This window comes from Megalops cyprinoides, chromosome 11 (genome assembly GCF_013368585.1).
Source record: "Megalops cyprinoides isolate fMegCyp1 chromosome 11, fMegCyp1.pri, whole genome shotgun sequence".
Taxonomy (NCBI): domain Eukaryota; kingdom Metazoa; phylum Chordata; class Actinopteri; order Elopiformes; family Megalopidae; genus Megalops; species Megalops cyprinoides.
In genome coordinates, this window is record NC_050593.1 from 22,477,102 (window position 1) to 22,490,338 (window position 13,237).

The window sequence follows — 13,237 nt, forward strand, 5'->3', positions numbered from 1 at the left end:
GAGATTCAGGCTGAAGTAATCAATCCCGAAAACGATGTCTCTCATTGAATGCTAAGGACTGGAGTAGAGCACAGAAACAACGAGCGGTGAGAAAAAAATGTTAATAACGAAGCTGAACGTGTCCCATGTCTCCACATGATTTCAGGTTAAAAAGCGTCAAGATGCTCATACGTGCTGAGTACTTATTCTTTACCCAGTAGGAACGCGTGTAAAAATAACCGATATCTGTCATTAAAGTTACAGATATCAAAACGAAGGCAAGTTACAATTTTTGAGAAATGTACATTTACATTTACTCATCTGGCACACGCCTTTATCCAAAGCCACTTACAAGTGAGGCAGAGTACAAACCCATAAGGAGTCAACAATAGTAGAAGCGCTGCATGACCATGTTTCAGTGGTTGGCCAGACAAGGTACAACCTAGAAATTATTTTGCTGGTCACAAAAAGTGGACTAGCACTAGGCTTGTATTTTTGTCCTGTGGGTTTTTATTGGCATGTGATGTGGTCTTTATGTGTCATAAGAATATGAGTTATTGTCCAGTTTTTTGTGACCAGCAGATCCTCACAGCACTCCCACTCTTTTTGTGACATTTTAAAGTTCTGGTCCAGGGTCCAGATTCTAGCCTTAGACAGACACTCTTGCAGTGTCATTCATGAAGGTCTGAGCCTGATTCATACAGGAGCTGTTTTCTGTATGGAGTTTGCACAGTACAGATGGATATTTTGGAGAAACTTCATAGTTCTAACATTGCTCATTCAAGTTATTGATTTCCCTGCCTCATTTCTCTGTCTCATTAAATCATTTCATTTTTTAAAGATTGACGACTTGAATAGGCTTAAAGAAGCTGAGGCAAGCTGAGCAATACCCTTTGTCATCACTAAAACTGATAGCTTTACTATCTCATCTGGGTGTAAACTTCATTGTTTGCAATACTTGTGTATGTGCCCAAGGATCTCACATTATCATCATTATAAATAATGATAAACACCTTTTTGAAACAATAAACCATTTGCTTGACTTGAGTTGAAGACTTTAAGAGTAGGCTACTGCTATAGGGGCTCGCAAGGGACTCAATCAGAAGAGGGCTCATCTTGAGTGTAGGTTGAGCCTTATGGCCTAGGTTTGGAATTGGCTCTGTCTTCTGCCAACAATTACCATCAACAGAATAAATAAGTTTTGTTCCAATTGGGATAGGGATGGGTAGGTCAGTCAGCTATTTCCTCATCTCAGTGCTCTCAGACACCTTGAAATTCGTCAGGCATGGAGTTGCTTTAATAGTAGAGTAGAGCCTGTCCTCCATTGATTGTCTATTCCACAGTGGTGCACTGTATTACTTGTACTGTGAAAAATTTCCATTGCCTCCATGCAGGTGGATTGGGATGTTGCATTTGTTTCACTTCAGCACTCCTGCATAAGTGCAGAGATTGTCGTGGTGAGATGAGTCTAATATGCAATTGCCGATTCCAAAACAAGGTTATATTAAGGAGACAAAACATTTAAAAAGGGATACTAATATAAGACAAACAGTGTAAAAATATACATCTAATATGAAGCCCAATCCAAGCATTTTTATCATGCTAATTGGTACCTACCTCCTGCATACATTCCAGTTACAGAATACTGCCCTGCAATCTAAAGACTCATCTGATCAGGTGCTCCAGTTCATCTTCTGCCTATGCTTTACAGAATACAATGACAGCTACAGACCAAGAGCCCTGGTACTGCTCTTGGAACCTCTTCTATGCACCCCACTGTGCCTCTTCTGTGGATAGCAGCGTATGAAATGACTCCTAAATTTGCAACTTACCCTCTTAACCTGTGACTCACAGCCATTGGGTATTTATCCATTTGAAGGTAAGGTGAAGTATACCTCCTTTAAACACAGTGGCATAGAAAGAAGGGCTCTAAGGGTCCCTCCCTTCACCACTTTATTATTATGGTCGGCTCTTGTTACACTTTTTCTCCATTCCACGTAATCTCCACTAAAAGCCTACAAGTTCTAAAACTCTATATACTGTTAGAATTTTTATATATGTATTTTTAGCACGTCTGGTGTATATTTTTGCCTTGTTCTCCTTTCTTAACAGAGATATTTTTACTGTACCACATGCTGTAAGTCCACATTTCAGGTGTGACCTTCATATTGCCAATATATGGACAATGACTCCTGAGCCTTCTGCCGGTTCTGTTGTATGTTTGACGCTTGTCTTCATTTTATGCCTTAATGATACAACCTGTATTGTAGTGCATCTTGTATTGTTTGTCTTTCTTGGCTGAGCAGTCCTAGGCAGTTTTTTTCTGCCTTGTCAGTTCCATGATAAACAAGAAAAACTCTTTATTTCCTCCCTTGAAGAATAATCATCTTGAATGGATGTATCTGACAATAATGTAAATATTAATCTCACATATATAAACAGATGTCATTTGCACAAAAAAATAATGCAGAAAAAAAGTATGAGACACAATGTATGCATTCAGTTTTATTGAAGTAGGAAGATATTAACCAGTAGCCTTTTGCATTAAGGCATCTCAAAATGTACAACAAAGTTGAACCATTAATATCATCAGAATACAAAAATACACATCTCAGTGACTTCCATATTGTAATAAATAGTTAACCATGCATTCTACAATAAAAAGGCACAGAAAACAGTCACTTAGTAGTCATAAAAATTACTAACTACTTTACCAAAGTCACCCAGATATCTATACAAGTAACTGTAACATTATATTCCAAAGGTGAAAACACATTACACATTGGTTTGTTTAATCTTAGGCAATAAATATGCAAATATCATATATACTTATACAGAATATTAAAAATTAATCTGTGCCATTGTAAACAGAATGTAAACAAATGAAACTCACTTTTCTTTCACTTTATTAGAAACCATGTCAGAGATATGTTATCCTGCTCTAAAAGATCCTCAAATGGGTTGGTTTTGAAACCAGGCAGTTTTGCAGCTTTTTTTCCACCAGAATTTTCCATAAAATCTGTGTTCCCTGGGGGACAGGTAATCCTGGCCCAACACACTGCACTTCTCACATAACCCACAAGGGGGGTTCTTTCAGAAACAGTCTTAATGAGGTGTGTGCAATACAATTCACTGAAGAATGGAACTATGATGGCAGTAAAGTCTGTATTTCTCTAAGTACAACTAAAATATTTTTTGAGCTATTCTCTGAAATCCAAACAGAAAGTTAATAGGGGGGTCCCATTTGGCAAAGAATGTCAGAGTAGTTGAACTTGTGATAAAAAATACTCACAATTGCTACCTGGGTTTAAATCTTCAATAAACAATACACTGTGATTTAAGATGCACTGTTCAGACTGGTAAAGATATGCAAGGCAGGGTTCAGTGTCATATACAGATGAGCAGATATGTAATCCAGCTATGCTAAACCTTTCTGAGGCTGGACACACTTGCAGGCCTTATTTCAAATGCAAATAGCTATAGCTGGACCAGAGAGTGGAAGTCATGCCTTGCTGAGTTAAGGCACTGGATGAATTTTTTTTTTTTTTATCTGAGGACCTCTTGTCTTACTGTTGCATTTGACCCTCCTGCAGCACAAAATATTTCCTCAAGTGTGATCAGGTTATTTGAATAGCACTGGACATAATTATGTGCAGCTGATGGTGGAACTGCTAAAACAAAAGAGGTCACCATGATATTTCCTCAGTGGCTAACAGCTGTAATTATATCTAGAATCTACAGCATTTATACATAATCTCCTCTTGGAAAACATCCCATAAACATATTTTCAATACTTTTTTGTGGCATTCGTGCAAACGTTCATCAAACTCAACATTTTCATTCATTTCAGACTCATTGTCCTTGTCCCATTTTGGAGCCTTAATAAGTGACATTAAAATCTGTGCAAAGCTGTCACTTGCACATTTTAGAGATTTTTGTAAAAAGCAGCTATAGCTACCATTATGTTTCACAGAAATCTTTGGTTATGAATCTAGCTCTTGTTACAATGGAAATATTAATTGTTGTAATTTTTTAAAATCAGAATAGTCTGAAGATTTTAACAACTGGAAAAGTAAAGAAAAAATAAATGCTTAAACATTTACAGGGCTATGTTTATGCCAATCCAAATAAGGTCTTACTGAGAAAGCCTTTCATCCTGTTAAAAAGAAAATTACCATATTTCAATATTGTTTCTAATATAACGTCTGGCCTGACCAAATCAACACACGAAATTAGACTGTGGGTTTTTTCTATTATCAGTATAGTTGGCTGTGGAGTTTAACAGATTATTGTCTTCTAGTTCCACTTCTAGTTCTAGTAGTATGTCTATAGTCAGATGAGACAGGGCTTGCCTCAGAGGAGAAGACTCAGAGGAAATAGGCCTTTGATTGAGCAGCAAAACATCCACTTCACCTATATGAATTTATTGAACCTTGGTACTTAAATCAGTCAAAAAATTTGAACAGACTATTTCCAGGGATACGTAAATGTAACTGAGTCCATACCTGCAATCATGGGCTCAGTATCTTACTGCACACTTCCTGAAGCAAGCCATACATCTTCTCTGAAACATTTTCTTAACCCATAACATAAGATTTCTTTCCCATAACTTCTTTCTCAAAGCTCCCAGCCCAAAATCAAGACCCATGGGTCCATCCTCAACATTAAAAAAACACTCATCATGCCAAAGGCAATATCAGCTGCTAAGGAGAGAATGAAAAAGGCTAGAGTTAAGATAAATAATAATATTATAAACTAAAAAGACATTTCTGTCTTTGCGTAAAACAAACAAAAAAAAGATCAGTCTGGATTCTTTAGCAGCAAAAACTGAAAGAATGCTCTGAATGACAACGTGATTCTACCTTGGAAGCAGAAACAGGAAGGTTCCTCTCTAAGAGAACAAGAAAAAAGCCCAGTATGGTGTTTCCTAAACCTGAGTCAGTAAAACAGTCACAGATTTTTTCAGCAAGTATGAAAGTCAACCAGATCTGAATCTTAATACAGTGCACTCCACTTCTAATAATTACATCCATTCAGGACAATTTGATTCTTATAAAGCCATTGATTCTTAAATGCCGAGTTTCAACCTAAGGGAAAAATGGATCTTTATGTTTATTATTATCTTAATTAATTGAGAAATGTCCTTAGCTCAGTTTTTCAGACATGGAAAAATATATATTTGAAATGTTCAGTCAAATTACTGGTGCTGTTCCAGCTGCAAGCCCTTAGCACAACAAGTGTCCTAAACTAAATGAAAACATATGAATAATACATAATTAATAAAATTATTAATTAAGAAAACAATAACTTGGCTTGGATTGATTATCTCTGAGTGTCTACAAGGTAATTGCTCTGTGGTGCCTTGAGTCTTTACATTTTATTCAATGATGCGATGCCTTAGTTTTTCATAGGATCTGAGATAATGAAGGCTGTGGGTTGCCCAGTCTCTAAGCTGCATTTCTTTCATTGGTCTTAAGACTATCAAAAGACCCAGGAAGGAAGCATTTTTCATCTGTAGAAAGTATCTTTCTCAACTGGCATCCAGGCACTTAGCTAATCTGCACTAAGTTTTCCTCATAACATTTTACATGTGAGGTACTTTAGTAATTAGTGCAAAATAAATACTCAAATACTCAAATTCTAATGGATTTTTTTTCATTCATTATGCACTGAGCTCCACTGAGTACCATATTACATGTTGTAAAACCCAATTAGATTTTTATATGGGGACTACTTAATTCTTAATACAGTGTTAGTATAGGAATGATTCTGTCCCAGTATTTCTGATCACTATATGCGGTATATTCTTATATTAGTATTTCTTATACTCGGAGTGCACTGCACTAATCTATTACTAAACAATTCCTTCAATGTGCATCAGATTGTCATTATAATATTAATCTCGCATTGAAATTAAGTATGATATGGGAGGATATTTTTCTTCTGCCACCATGCCTAAGGCGACACACATATACGGTATCTTTTTCAGAGGTTGGTCCTTTTTAATGGAATAAAGCCTATGAATAGAAATATATTTGTGTTTTCCATAGAGCCTACAAATCCATCATTCACAAAATTTGTTATTTGATTGTCACTATAAGCAACACTTCCTTGGTGCAGTTTATTGATATTAATATTTCAGTGCAAGTTTCCTATCCAAAGTCTGTGTCAGCTGCCATAAAGTAAATATATGAGAGGTACCACCCAGTACTTCTCATATATTCCCAAAGTTTGGGAAAGAGAACCCTCCATTACTTTAAACTCTTCTTTCCTTCTTAGCTGTTTGTATTAATATCCAATTTGTGTAGTGTAGCTGTATTTAAGGAAGGTTATTATGAGTAGGAGGTTGACATTGTTGTCCTCTATAATCAATTTATAGTTTTAAAGTTTTTTTATCTCTTATTTTCAATTGAAAATTAAAGGCGGTATATCCTGACACAATATCCTACAGTTGTGTGATGGAATTGCAAATGTCTGCATATTTTCAGTTGTCTCAAATATGAGAACATGGAAGCAAGTCCTGTCTCTAAAAATGACCTTTTTCTAAAGTGGCATATTGGCGCCCTCTGCAGAGTGCTTGCAGTATGAACACTTGCACAATAAAGCAATGCCTCAATCAGTTCAACTGAAAATAACTTAAAACATCAGTGTGCAGTGCATCAGCATGTTTTCATTGGACTTATCAAGTAAAAATTTATACACCAACTGTGTCTGACAGAAGTAAAACTGGCAGCTATGCCCGTTCTGCAATCTGTGCTAGGAAATATCTAGCTAGTCACTCTTATGTTAAGCACAGCATCAAGGAAGCACAGATTAATGAGACAATGAACTTTTGGAAGCATTTTGAACCATCCATTCTTAGATTTCCACATAAAAGCATCACATTGTTTAGCTTCAAAGACAAATTATCAAAAGCATTAAAATAAATACAATATTGCACCTTCAGAATACTACAGCATCACACACGTAGTAGAACAGATCCCTAAACTTTATAATTGATATTGGTGTTCTGGTGCAATACACACATTTAAATGTGTGAGCCGTTTATATTATATAAGAAATCTATAAAGGCTTATAACTATAATAACAAAGTGGATTCACTTGTTTTATTATATATATACAACCTTACTATATCACATCTATAAATATACCCTGTGATAACCCAACATATTATAATTTAGAACAGAGTGTCTTATTAACATCTTATCTTTCAATTGCGTGCTTCCCAAAAAAGCAGCCCCTGAACACAACTCAGAAAGTGTTGTATTTTAACCAATGCATACGTCCTATTCCTACTTAAATATCATTACATTTTGAAATGTATTAAGTTGAAGAAGTGCACCGGCTACTGTATTATATCTATCCCAGCAACATATCTTTGAAAAGGGGCAATTACCCAAAGAACAGACCCATTAATAAAATTTAAATACTGTCTTCAATTTTCTTGCCATAAACTTGCTTCACTTGCATAAAACTTCAAACTGACATTTTGTGTTTCGTCCTCTTTCATTTCATATGCACAGCAACTCTTCACTTCCTGTTCTTTCAAGTGTTATCTACTCCAAGTTGGATTTTGAGCACAAATATTTTTCAGAAAGTTAATAGTGAATGGAGAAACAGCTTTGTCAAAAATCTGAAGTGATCAGGACATTCACTTTGGTGCAGATTTTCACAGCTACACACAGTTAATAACAAACGTGAAATAATATATTTTGACTATGAACTCCAGATTCTAAATTTTTCTTATTATGTCTGTTTATAAAGAGGACTAGGACACTATCTAGAAAGCACATTGTACGATAAATAACCTTGAAATATGGCACAGGTGACAGCCACAGAACACGGCTCCTTGACACCCAAGTTCCATGCAAAAAAATAGAAAAAAGGCTACTTATGAGCAAAAGGAGAGTTCAGTAGTAACAAATGGCATGATATTAAATCCATATAAAACTTGTTCAAGTGTTCTTCATGTACATTAAAAAAATCTGACATTAATCATGCAATTAAATAGATATCCAAGTCAAGCAGGCATTCCATGCATCATTACTTCACCATTTTAAGGAGACACCTTTTTCTCTTTTTTTTTTCCAGTCCCCAGCACATTTGAGTTGGATCACCGTTTGTTTGCAATGCATTCACTGAGCCTGTGCTGTACAATGTAAACAGCGGGGTCAAAGAACACAAGAAGTTTGACACAGCGCCTCCCCTACCCATTTTAGCCGTCTATTGCAAGGCAATGTGACAGTTATTCAGCCATATGCCAAACCCACAGTGCAAACTTTATGGAAGTCCTGTTTTGCTACTTGTTTTGTTTTTTCTTTTGAGGGCAGAGACTGCCAACAGTTGCATACCTGATTATGCCATGTATGGAGAATGGTAAAATGGCTTTTTGTTAAGACCTACCACTTCCTTCAGATTCTATCCAAACTTCTCTCACACAATTTTTTTTGGCACTGGTACCGCTAAACGAATCCCATTCCTAGTTTTCTTCAGGCACCACAGCAACTGGAAATATCATTCCATCCATCCATTTACAGTCCCCCTTCCCCAGTACCAAGCTCTCCTAGACAACGGAGCTCCTCAACTCTTCCACCGCGGCCATGGGGTGTGTCCCATAATTCTATTGCCCTTCCAACTCACAGGTCAACTAGAGTGTTCTTGGCCAGCTCCTTAGTTCCCTGGAGAATTCTCTTCATATGTCCCACCTTCGATATCCCCAGATCCTGTTGAAAGAAGAGCAAATGTCCACGTGAAATAACACCAGTTGTACTAGACTGATGCAGGTCACTTCTTTCAGTATAAGAGAGGGTTCTGCCCATGAAAGAAATCAAGGCCATCAAAAAAGTAGAATGAAGAGTAGCTGAAATCCATTACAGAGTTCACAGTCCTGAGTTCCACGATGTACCATCAGGACAATGAACAGGTACGAGACATCAGTACTGTACTTTAAGACTTCAGCATGACATGAATGACAAATCTTTCTGGGTTGTTATTGGGGTGACAGATCAAATCACGTTTTTGTTTTCTTAACGTAAGGAATCATTCATTCAGTAATGCACTGTTTTAACCATGTTTGAATTTAAAAAGCCTAGCATATCCACCCACATCAGTAGAATGAACTTAAGTAAATTAAAACTTAAGTTAACTGTTCTGTCATAAGAACACCTTTGGTTTGTGCCATTCAAAAGTCAACCAAACACTAATACTGGTTATTGTTCAAAACAGCTGAACTTCAAGAACACACTAATTATTTTGTGAGAATATTTGTGAGAATATTTTTCCTACGATCAAACATAAAGAGTCTTTATTTAGCTGAATTTTCTTGTAGAAAACCAGGTGTATAAAAGGGTGACCATGTGTGCCTGGTTGGCAATACCAGTCTGCCTGTCTTCTTGCAATAGCTGTGTTAGTGTTAATGGCAGTAAGTGTTATCTTTACATCTTTTTATAGACATCTACGTGATGTCTAGATAGAAACACACTCCTTAGATAAGGATAAACACTTAATTAAAGGCCAGGACCTTGAGATTTATGGAAAAGGCTTTTTCTGTGCTCTCATCCTACAACATCTGGGAACAATCATCCCATTACAAGACAAACAGGGTTTAAGACCGTCCAAAGGACACAATGAGTCCATGAGTATTTCCATATTAATGGCAGGGACAGAGATTTGAAATGATGGGACACAACAGAGGTAAAATGGCACAGTCCAAGGTAGAGTGGCATTTTATGACTGAGTTATGTGTATGTGTGTGTCCATGGCTGACACTGGTGTGCAACTGCAGCTGTCATTTATGTTGATCCCACATGAGATCATGGAGTACAAATAGATATGAATTTGTGGGAGGGAATCATTACTTGTGCCTGTACACACTGTGCCTTCTCTTGAACTTGCATAATGTTGAAAGGGCTCAGGATTCTTGAAAACAATTTCTGCATACCAGTTTTATGATTACAAGAAAAGGAAGGCAATAGTCATGACAAAATCTAAATTAAAATTGTGGGCTATGGAGCTTTAACCTAGTCGTTATTAACCCTGTGCTGTACTGCTTGCACTCCAAGAAATGAACTTACATATCCCAATATTCCCCAGGCCCTGTGTTAGAGGTGACTTCAGCTTCTAGTTCAACCTAATATTTAAAGAAAAACTACCTTTAGCTATTATTATTTTTAATTATTACACTTTCCAGGATTCCATTTTACTTGTCAATGTTGGTAAACACTGATTTACATGATTTTCCTACAGGCAAAACTACATAACACACATTTTTTTTTTTTTGCATTTTTGGATAACCAGATTGAACACTGAGTGGACGACGATGTCTGTAAGTGTAAATCGTTTGTTTAAGGAGTAAATACTTTATGTATCAACTGACACTGACTGAATTGCTTTTGTGCCTCTGTAATGTAAAATTATTGACAGGTGACCTGCAGTTCCTGAGTTTTTGCAAGTGAACGCGTTTTTTTGAAATGGATCTGTTTGGCTAACGTTATGGTTGAAAACGGAAATATCCTGGCAATGTTTTGCTAATTCGTTTTGTGTGTTGCTAGTTTGGGCCTATGGTGGGAGACAGTTTCTTGACTGGCAAGATTACTTACAGCTCTGTGCTGTGTCCATACCAACAGCAACACAAGTGTGCTGACCCGCAATGCTGTAGTTCCCACCCAGGTCGTCAATCAGCTGTCCCTGATCGTCATACCCTGTGTCTGAGCAACTCTTTGAGCAACACCACTTTCTGTCCAGTTCAGTGTCCCTGAGACACTGAGAGTGTGAGTGCTGTTCCCCCCTTCGTGACCTAAACCTGCAGGGGTCCACTCCCTATCCGTCTTCACTCTTCCCCTACAAATCCCCTGCCTTCAGGGGGGAAAGGAAGCTCATTCCCAGCACGCAGGGTTAGTAAGAGGGTCTCTGGTCTCAGCGTTTGCACAGAGGAAGCCAAGCAGAGCAGTGCAGCACACAACAGCACACAGGGAACACATCAAGAAGAGAGATAGACAGAGAGAAAAGGAGGAGAGAGTTTGGCTACGGGATAGAGTGAGGCACATTGGGGTCGTTTGTATACCTTCAGGTCCCTCCTCTCCAGGTGAAGGAGCTCCGAGCCGCGGATGTCGTGGCGGATGAAGGTTTCTTTGTACTCCCCCAAGCTGAGCTGCTCCAGCCAGGCGGCCACCTCCTCAGTGCCCCACCTCTGAACTACACAAGTCAAGAGCAAGAAGCCCCCTTCAGTGTCCAGCCCCCTCAGACACACCACACGAGCACACAGGGTCAGGCCAAGAGAAAATAACAGGGGAGGGGGAAACATACAGAGGACAGAGAAGGAGAGGCAGCAGCAGCTGGCAAAAAGAGGGTTAGGAAGTTGTTTCAGAACAGGCCTCTAGTCACTGCCACTCCAGAGGTTCTTGCATGCAGGTTGTGTGGTGGGGACGTCCACCATTCAGAGCAACACAGGAAGTAGGAGGGGAAGGGAAGACTAAAGGCTATGCAAACTTCTGTACGTCTAAGTCAGTCCCTGCAGCGCCTCCTGGTGGGCGTGGCTAATCCACTGTCCGCTCCCTCCTGGCTGCAGTAGCATCCTCCTCCTCCTCATGACTGCAGCCAGACCAGGTTTGGGAAGTCTGTCACAGTCCAGTCATGTCACTAGATCTGAGCACCAGTATTGTAAATCGCGCACATCCTTCCAGGTATAACCTGACTGCCTGTTGCTTTGAGGAAAATTGGTGTTGGAACTGTGTTCACTGTGTGTGTGTGGGAGACTGGGGGTGCAGTACTGTGTATACAGCTTTAGTCTCATTGGAGTTACCATCCTTATAACCTGTGAGGCAATACTTTCAAACGGAATTAGAGTGAACGAGCATACCTGAATCACAATCTTGACTGAAGTAAATAAACAAGCCTTAATCCAATCAGGAATTGCTGTACACTTGCAAATCAGAGTGAATATTCTAGGGTCCATGACATATGGTGCTAAGTAAGAAAAAAGAAAATACTCAAGCATCTGCAATTGATTATTTGCTTTGGTGAGGCTGACAAATGAGTGCAGTCTTATCAAGGAGTATATGCTTGCTCCTGTTCCCTAGCACACACCCGGACAGGCAAGCCTCAGTCACGATGTGTTACCTGCCCTTAACACATAAGGGCTTAGCCTGAGAGATGACCTTGGTTTGTGCCTGCTCTGGACTTCTGGACACGTTGACTGTATCCGGATCACAGGACAACATCACGAACAGAAGAAGTGTGCAGGGGATGTTCATGAATGGGGCGGGTTGGACTGAGGACTGGATGACATCACAGAACAGAGACACTGGGTAATTCTCAGGGGGGGTAGAGGGCATCGGCCTTGACTGCTATGAAATGATGTCATTGAGCAGTCCATGCATCACTCACTTGCCAGGCTAAGATTGGGCAAATATGTTGGCTGGCAGTGAATGTGAGAAACTGATCCACTGCTAACATGTCTGTTGGTGTTGTGCTTCACAATGCAGTTGTTCAGTAATGCAAAGCATACTTCTGTGGAACCAGTCTACTATACTATAATGCCCTGTTTCGCTTATTATAACTCAACTGACAAAACTCTTGCAATTAGGTCCGCCTGTTTTCAACTGTAGATCTCATTTGCAATAGAACTGCCCCGAAGAAATTCTTTTTCAATTCTATTTTTTTTTTATTTGTGCGATGTGTACTTGTCAGTCCAGTTTATAGGCCGAAGATGTTACAGATCATTTCCAACTGTTATGTTTGATCACTTTTACTGAAATCACACTGTATATACCTCATGAATCAGTTTCTTTTTTTAAAATCTTTTTTTCATTGTGGATATTGTTTAAAAGTTAGAACCCTTTAAATCAACAATTCTAGTTTTGGACAAATGCTGGCTTTCCTATTGTTAAAGCACTGCAAAGTGCTGCATCTGAACAAGATCCAAGAGGACAGTACTGAAAAGGGCAGTGAGATGTAACTCCATAAAGGGTCTCTGTAAAATCTCCTCTGAGCGTGTGACCTCAGTCAGTTTCACACAATTGAACACCACGTTTGGTGTGACCAAGCGCACATCCTTGTTAGATTTGCAGCACCACAGTGACTCCACATTTGCCTAGTTGCTCCATGGATGGAGCCAGCCTGGAGTGTGTAGGGGGGTGCGGACATGCCCTTACCTGATTGTGGACTGGACTTCTTAGGGGCTTTCTCCTTCTTGAACTTGGGGACGATGCGGAACATGGTGCTACGGCTGTTCCTCTTGCCGTACTCCAGAGCAGGGTCC

The 13,237-nt window shown here is 38.9% G+C and overlaps 1 protein-coding gene across 5 annotated transcripts in view; it reads right to left on the reverse strand.

Annotated features, from left to right (window-relative positions):
- Window positions 1–7,104: 7,104 nt before the first annotated feature.
- Window positions 7,105–13,237, reverse strand: part of dgkh (diacylglycerol kinase, eta) — a 56,395-nt gene continuing 50,262 nt past the window's right edge. For 2 of the 5 annotated variants that reach the window (XM_036540032.1, XM_036540033.1), the window contains 3 exons: window positions 13,131–13,236; window positions 11,042–11,172; window positions 7,106–8,702 (listed from right to left, as the gene is read on the reverse strand). In XM_036540032.1, coding sequence (XP_036395925.1) covers window positions 8,616–8,702; window positions 11,042–11,172; window positions 13,131–13,236 — 324 coding nt within the window. In that variant the 3' untranslated portion in view covers window positions 7,106–8,615. Of the gene's footprint in view, window positions 8,703–11,041; window positions 11,173–13,130; window position 13,237 lie in introns of all 5 variants that reach the window. The other 3 variants (XM_036540031.1, XM_036540034.1, XM_036540035.1) reach the window with 3 other exon arrangements.